Here is an 8,183-nt window from a genome sequence, read left to right as displayed (position 1 = left end):
TAGACCTATTTGCAAACTTTCTTTGCAAAAGTTTGCTCTAGGTTTGGATGAGCACACATGCACACCCAGTGATAGAGATCTCAATCCTGTTAAAAAAAAAATAATCACAGACATCCTGTTAATAATTCGAATTTAAACATAATTTAAAAAACTGCAGAGCTTCAGTCTATAACTAGTTGCTTGATGTGACACTTCAGTCTCTAATTACTGTTGTGGTTTGTTCAAGACATGTAACACAAGGTGTGGCTCTGCCGTTTGTTAATGCCGACTTAAAATTATTGCTAAGAAGCTGAGATGTCTTAGGCTACAATGTGTGTAGATAACTGCAATCTGTGAATTTGTATGTGTCATTTATCTTGATGCCAAACGGCGAAGCTTTGTAATCACAGGAACGTTTGATTTCTTTCCCAGAGGCTGTAAGATTGAGGCACTCAGCAGTTTTTTTCTTATGCTTTAAACGGCGGATTGCGCTGTTCATTTAGGCCAAGACTTCTTAGTGGGACTGTTTTATAAAAAAACACCACATAACTACCAAAGTAGCACCACAATATGAAAATCAGCGTAAAACAAACGGATTGGAAGCGAAAGCAGATGGGAGAATAATGGGATAGCGATTTTTCTGCTTTATCTTTTCATTACGTGCCATAAACTGCGATTTGAGGGCCTGTTTTGAGTAATTGCAGCTAAAATGCATCCCATTTTCACAGCAATAAAACAATCATCGCTTGCCTAACACGTTTATCAAATAGAAAAAACATCACAAGAAGCTGGCATTCGATGACCTTTTCTCAAACCCGGAGGAAAGTCAGCCAGCACTTTTTTTAATGACGTTAATAATCTGACACGCATGCATAACCACAAGTTGAATGTGCAAACACAAGCAATAAACAGATCTTTTACATATTAAACACTTGGAGTTCAATCAAAGCTTTTGGTTTTGTCTGTAGGAACTGCCTTTGTTTAAAGAAAGAGAAAATAAGTAGGCCTAGTAGTAATCTTCTCGTGGCTTTCTGAAAATAAAAAAAAAACATTTTACAAACTCAACATCAGTGTACAGTACCAAGTCATGTTGTCCTATCAAACATTGTATTATGGTGATAACCTTACCTTCCATTATCTTACCTTGACACGAACATTTCTCCATCTCTGTGCGAAAATGGCGAGCAATATTTGATCTTGGAATGACCGTCAATATTGTGCCACACACACACAAACTCCTTCACCTTTATCAGGTCCCACGAGACCAGAAGCACCTAGCTCCATGCCATTCATCACAGGTCACCTAAGAATTTTGACATTTTTCTGCTGGTTCCTTATGGATGTAGGTCGGCGTTGCCATTTCTCTGCTCCTCAATCACAAGATGCGAAAAACAAGATGCATTGATTTTCCGAGTTTTAAAAATACCACGAGCTCCTGAAATGGGTCATTGACTATTGCACATTTCATTCCCTTATGCTTCTGTTCATCCATCATCTCAGATTTCTCACTTTAATTCATCAAAAACTTAAAAACATGTCATACACAGCTCTTAAAAATGTGCTCCAGCGATGTCTACACTTTGAGACTGGGTGCAAAAGGAGCACCTGACCTGTGCACGACAATGATACAAACCAGTGCCAATCCTACACATGGGTGATTCTTGCTAAATTAGACTTATGAGGTGTCATGAAAAATTTTGATTAAAAAAGTAAATGCAAAGTAAGAGTATCAAAATAAGAAGCATACAGTTACAAACATCTCTTCATGTACTATTTTGCACATGATTTCAAATGACATCATACAAAATGTTGTTGTTTTATCCACATTTAAGGGGAAAATTTTCATTACCGCAACATGTCCATGACTGGATTTGGGTTCTTTGACATGGAAATATTTAAAATTAAATTAAATCGAAAAAAAAAGCTTCAGTGCATGTTATACTATAATTATTACAGTAAAGAAACATGTGGTATTTGGTGATCATTGGTAAATGTAGAGACAATAATAAGGAATATAAATTTGTCCAAGAATTTTCTCATCCTCCGCAACAATTTTCAATCATTGTTTAAACCCTCAAGGAACTAACATTTTCAAAAAAAAAAAAAAAGGGACATAATTGACTGTGACACTCAAGATGTCTACCAGGTAAGCAGTTCTTATTTTTTCTCTCCTGATAAAAGTTGAAATTTTGTTTGTCATAGTACCTAGACAACTTTTTAGTTCTCATTACTGAAACATGAGTTTGTAAATGCATATATTTAATTTAATATCATGTTGCGGTAATGATAATTTTTAATAATGATAATCTAAAAAAATGTATAGGAAATCTTTTTAAATCCTATAAAAATAATGGTTAGTTCAGACCTTAATCTTATAAGTGCAAAAAAATTGGCTTCAAGGGTTTTTTAAAAAATCTGATGTTGGACACCTTTTTAATCTGGATTTCGTGAGAATCACCCAGATGGCTTTTGAAACACCTTTAAGTGTAGCCAATTCAGATTTCATACTAAAAGGACACAAATCTTACTGACATCCTAAACTTTATTTTACAAAGGTAAGCTTTTCATCCCAACCTCAACGAAACAGATTTACAAAGAAATAAAAACATCTTTAAAAGGCCATTAAAAAACAACATCCTGTCCTCTAGCAGCATCCAAACAATTGAACGTCCCAGAAATAAACCATATCTCGTTTACAGTCATCTCTTAACCAAGCTATACACAGTACTGCTGACATGGTAAACAAGTATACAAAGTACTGCCACGTGGAGCCATTACTCTTTTTAGTGCAGAAAAGAAAAAAAATACTCTCATTAAAATAACAATCTTAGGTTAAATAAGCTTAAATAAGAGGGCTAAAGTACAAGACACTTTTCTGAGGTACTTTACACCAACAAGCAGAATTTTGGCTTTGATTTAAAGTGGTTTACAGGTGCTAGTCTGCATATTCTGGTCCACCCATGCGTCGTTTCTTGTTTCCAGCAGACTAGCGGATAGGAGCACCGGCTGTGGATTTTGTAAGCAAGTACTTGGACAGAAATGTGAATTAATGAATAAACTAAATGACAACCATTTACCAACAATAACATCAGGCACACGAAAGCTTTGTTATTTTTTCACATAAAAGTCTGAATATAACCGAATCACACTCAGTGCTAATTTTATCGAACAATGCTAATTACATCATCGGCAAAATTATTGCTACATAACAACATTTTCTGCAACAATGGATTACTTACAAAACTTTTTGAAAACAGGTATACAGTACACTTAGTCTCGGAGAGCTTTGGACACTAAGGTAAGTCGCACCTGGCTGGTCTACATTTCGGGTGGATAGGTGGGGGGGCGTACAGCCACAAAGCCAGAAATGAACTCGAGCTACGATGTTAGCTTAAAGATGTTAAGATTTTTAGAAAGAAATCTCGGCTTATTACATTCACTTTCACGTGTTAGTATCCCTCGACCCTTTGTGAATTTCCACCTCCTTCACATTCTCACGTTCTGTCGCCAACAATTTGCGTGATTCGGCTTTTAGTGTGCATCGGCACGCGTTCACATTCAAAGACTGAAAGGGTTTCTCTAATGTCTCTTTACAGTACGCTGGACTTGTTATCCTTGGGTTACGTTGTTGCTAAGCGGGAGAGGGGAAGTAATGAACTACTTCTTGTCTATAGTGTTCAGAAAGAGTTCAGTAAATCGTCTCAGCTGAGCTGCGGCCGTCTGGCTCTCTTCGTGCAGTCGAAGGTTGTCCTGTCGGAGATGTTGAACCTGCTCTTGGAGCATAGCCTTGTCTTGTTGCTCCTTTGAAACAAATAACAAAGCAGGCAATTACAATCTGTGTTAAAATCTATAACATGGGTCCCCGACGTTGTTCCTGAAGGGCGCCCGCTCTGCATATTTTAATTCCAACACACCTGCCTCTAATATTTGGGTAGCCCTGAACAACTTGATTAGCAGGTTCAGGAGCGTTTGATTGGGGTTGGAACAATAGACTGTAAAAAACATGGACGTAGTGTCCATGACTTCACCCATAGGTTTGTGAAGACCTTTTTTAAAGCCATTAGTAGGCGGTGCCTGCTGTCGCCATCTTGGCCGCGGATCAACGAAAATGGGTAAAGAGGCAGGACGTGGGCGGGCCTAAGGTGACTGGTTGCTGAAACCACGCCCACCTAGCTCAACTCTAGACAGCAGTGGCAGTTCACCCGTCACTCAAGTGGCCATGCCCTTAAAGGATTAGTCCATTTTCTTAAAAGAAAAATCCAGATAATTTACTCACCACCATGTCATCCAAAATGTTGATGTCTTTCTTTGTTCAGTCGAGAAGAAATTATGTTTTTTGAGGAAAACATTGCAGGATTTTTCTCATTTTAATAGAATTTAATAGAGCCCAACATTTAATACTTAACTCAACACTTAACGTTTTTTTTCAACGGAGTTTCAAAGGACTATAAACAATCCCAAACGAGGCATAAGGGTCTTATCTAGCAAAACGATTGTCAAATTTAAACCACAACTTCTCATCATGTAGATCCGGTCGTGATGCGCCAGCTGAACCCACGCAATACGTCATGACGTCAAGAGGTCACAGAGGACGAACGCGAAACTCCGCCCCAGTGTTTACAAGCGTCTTGAAAGAGGACCGTTCCTACGTTGTTGTATGTCAAATGATACTAATTAATGTCTTTGTGTCAGTTTATTGTTTAAAATGGTCCGCAAATGTGCGTTTTATATATGTAACATGTGACCTCCCTACATCACTACGCATTTACATTAGGTCACGCTGGACTTGACCTAGACGAAAAGTTGTGGTTTAAAAGTGTATATTTTTTATTTTTCTTGTCAAAAATGACAATCATATTGCTAGATAAGACCCGTATGCCTCGTTTGGGATCGTTTATAGACCTATGAAACTCCGTTGAAAAAAACTGTTTAGTGTTGAGTTAAGTATTAAATGTTGGGCTCTATTAAAGTCCATTAAAATGAGAAAAATCCTGCAATGTTTTCCTCATAAAACATAATTTCTTCTGGACTGAACAAAGAAACACATCAACATTTTGGATGACATGGTGGTGAGTAAATTATCTGGATTTTTCTTTCAAGAAAATGGAATATTCCTTTATGCAGAACTTTAAGGCTTCATATAATTTAAATAGATGAGTTACAAAAAAACAGGTGTCATGAAGGGCAAAATTAGCTATATAGACCAAAATCACTTTTTGTACCAGGCTGTAAACATTATTTACTGCTGTAAAGTTGGGGGTTTTAAGTTGGGGTCTTTGGGAATTGACTCCCTTTTGGAGTTAGCCTCTAGCGGCCAGTTGATGAATTGCAGTTTAAGTCACTTCCGTATTGGCTTCATCAGAGAGATCGGATTGGAACTAAAATCTGCGGGACAGGTTCCCTTTAGGGACAGGGTTGAAGACCCATGATCTATAGCATCAAGCTTAATGTTTGATGATCTTACCTTTCTCAAGTCATACTGAAGTTGTCTAAGAATGAGCTCCAGCTGATTCACCTTACCAGTGAGAAGGGCTGGAGAACCATCCCTGTTAGGCCATAGACATACAGGTGCACAGTTATACAGAGACACATGTAGATAGAAATGGACAGACAGATTAAATAAATGAATAGACTGTGAGACAACACCTACCCTGAATCGTTCGCACATCTAACTCTTCTGTTGAGCTCCTCCGAAAGCTCTAGAACCTGTTTGGTCTGCTCTTCTTCAGTTAGAGAGCTTAGAGAGCTTGCTGCCTGATCTAATTTGAAAAAAAAAATGGCTATTTTAGTAGGAATTTAGGTTTGAAATGATTACTTAGGGCATCTTTAAAGGGGCAGAAAAAACAATGCAAACTATGTAAACAAATGTATTTATGTGATGTTTTGTTTATAATAAAAGGTTTTAAAGGTTCCTCAATTGGTAGAACACTGCATTAGAAGCACAAAGGTCATAGGGGCTTTACGTAGATGTGCCGCCACAAACTGGAAGTTTGGAAGACACTGGTATGGTGTTCCTGATTCTCGGCTGATTCTGTGTATGTTTTTCACAGCTAAAAGGGCGTTTGTGAACTTAAAACAAAGCACAGATGACAACAAGTTTGCTCGAGCCAGCGCACGCACAAAGGTACAGCTAATCTTGCATTAACGACTGACGCTGGTAGTGACGATTCTCTCAGACCAATCAGTGATCAACAGTGTTTTCATGTCACGTTTTAGTATCAGCTCAGATTTCTTGGAACCTCAACCGAGGTGGTACAAAAAAAAGTACTACATATGGTACCCAGTGAAAAAGTTCCCAAAAGTATGCCGACTCAACTCGACCCAACCCATGGGATACTATCCAATGGAAAAGCGCCGTAACAAGAGAATCAACGCAGCATGTCTAATGAGACTACTTTGATATAACAGAGGACAGGTAGATTTTAAATATTGTTGGTTGTTATGTTCACACACTGCCAACACACATTTCAGTCCAAACACCTTGTCAAAGTGGATTTTGCATAATATGTGCCCTTTAAATAAAAGCATCTGCCAAATGCACAAATGTAAAGAAATCTAAGAACCAAAAAAATTGTCCCGCATCAGTCATTAGCAATGCACAAAACAAAAAACAAGCAAGCCAATCAAGAAACCCCCATAGGCACACAGGAAAAGGAAATGGATGACATACTGTTCCCCATATTGCTTCAGACAGAGGTGATACACAGGCTGATGCTCCAGGTAGGAGCTTCCAGCAACACTCGTCGGAAAGCTTATTAAATGTGATTCCTCTCAGCTCCTCTGAACGTGTTAACGCTATCTGTTAACCAGCTTCAGCAGAGCAGGGTGTTAATGAAGTGAGGAAAGCAGCTAACGCGGCGGAAGGGTTAATGGGCAAGTCGAGATGGGGGTTCACATTACGCTTTACGCTGTCTGTCGAACATATCATTAAGCATTCAAGACCGAAAACACACTGATGTGTGGCTTTACCTTTCACTGAGAAGGTAGAAAGTGTATGGAGGAGGGGGAGGAACTGGCAAATGTGCTGCTTTTGTTCTGTCGGGTATGCAACAAAACTATCTACATCCATCAATACTGTATTATCTTTACTACAGTAAGGAAGTGTCACTGTAGCTCAATTGTTCGGTTCAGTTCCCAGCGAACAAATGGAGTGATAAACACGTACACCCAACTGAAGAGGAAGTCACTTTAGACCAAAGTGTCTGCCAAATGATAAATAAAAAAAGCAAACATGAAAGAAACAATGGGGGGTACACGCAAAACACAAGATTGTCATTCAACCATACCGCTAAACTTCACATATACTCAATATATCATGGAATCTATCAAGATGTTGACCTGCTATTGTTCTCAGAGAAAGACGTACTGCAAGACACATTCATGAGGTTTATATAAGAGCAAGGGTTGCTATCACCTCTCCTAACACTTTCAACGCACCCCCGCTCCCATTTCATTTCATTACCAGTCTCGCAGCAAGGGGTGTCGATGGAGCTAGAATTGAAATGGATGGATAATTATCAGTGCTCTGAACAAAAACACGCACAAAGAGCATGGAAACCAATGCCGTAACCTTACCTCCTCCCCGCCCCCTCCAGTTAGCACCCCAACCCCGAGGCACAAGCTAACTTAATCATTTCTCCCACCACGAAATTTATGGTCACACATTCATCGCTATTTCAGGACGGTTGCTGTCTCTAAGGATATGCAGACAATTTCTCTGAAAAAATAATGTTAGGTCAGTCAGCGTACCGGCCCCTTTTAGCTGGGCGCCCAATTAAAACAGTCCACCGTGCATTAACCCGTGTTTTAGAACAAAATTTAAGAAATACCATGCCGTGCCCTCACTAGCCCTAACCGTGGTCTCCACAGCGACCGGTTGAAGGTGAGGGAACAGCTGTAATTGCACATAAGGAAAGGCGTCCAAAACCCAAAATGTGTAATTACAGCGAGCAATGGTTTGAGTCATTTCCCTAAGTGGTGTCTTGCTGGGCTCGCATGGCGATAATGGCTTAATTTCTCCATGCTCAAAATACGTTCTCCACTTCTAATTAGCACCTTGCAGAACAATGCTCCTTCAGGCAGTCACAGGAAATGAATGGGAGGCAAATGGGATGTGGTGATTTGGACACGGTCAAGAGCAGGCAGTGCTGCAGAAAGGTGCATTTTTGAGCAATCTTCAGTTAACTGTGGTAATGGTGTGTGAG

At 39.3% G+C, this 8,183-nt stretch overlaps 1 protein-coding gene across 1 annotated transcript in view; it reads right to left on the bottom strand.

Annotated features, from left to right (window-relative positions):
• Positions 1-2,486: 2,486 nt before the first annotated feature.
• The window catches only part of LOC135718794 (signal-induced proliferation-associated 1 like 2), an 84,677-nt gene continuing 78,980 nt past the window's right edge, over positions 2,487-8,183 (bottom strand). The window contains exons 19-21 of the mRNA XM_065241041.2: positions 5,630-5,738; positions 5,444-5,525; positions 2,487-3,780 (exon numbers count right to left, since the gene is read on the bottom strand). Of these exons, the coding sequence (XP_065097113.1) occupies positions 3,637-3,780; positions 5,444-5,525; positions 5,630-5,738 (335 nt within the window). The 3' untranslated portion in view covers positions 2,487-3,636. The remainder of the gene's footprint in view (positions 3,781-5,443; positions 5,526-5,629; positions 5,739-8,183) is intronic.

The sequence above is a fragment of the Paramisgurnus dabryanus genome, chromosome 14, assembly GCF_030506205.2.
Source record: "Paramisgurnus dabryanus chromosome 14, PD_genome_1.1, whole genome shotgun sequence".
In the NCBI taxonomy this organism is placed as follows: domain Eukaryota; kingdom Metazoa; phylum Chordata; class Actinopteri; order Cypriniformes; family Cobitidae; genus Paramisgurnus; species Paramisgurnus dabryanus.
The sequence above is the reverse complement of the archived record's forward strand: the minus strand, read 5'-3'. Positions and strand labels throughout refer to the sequence as shown.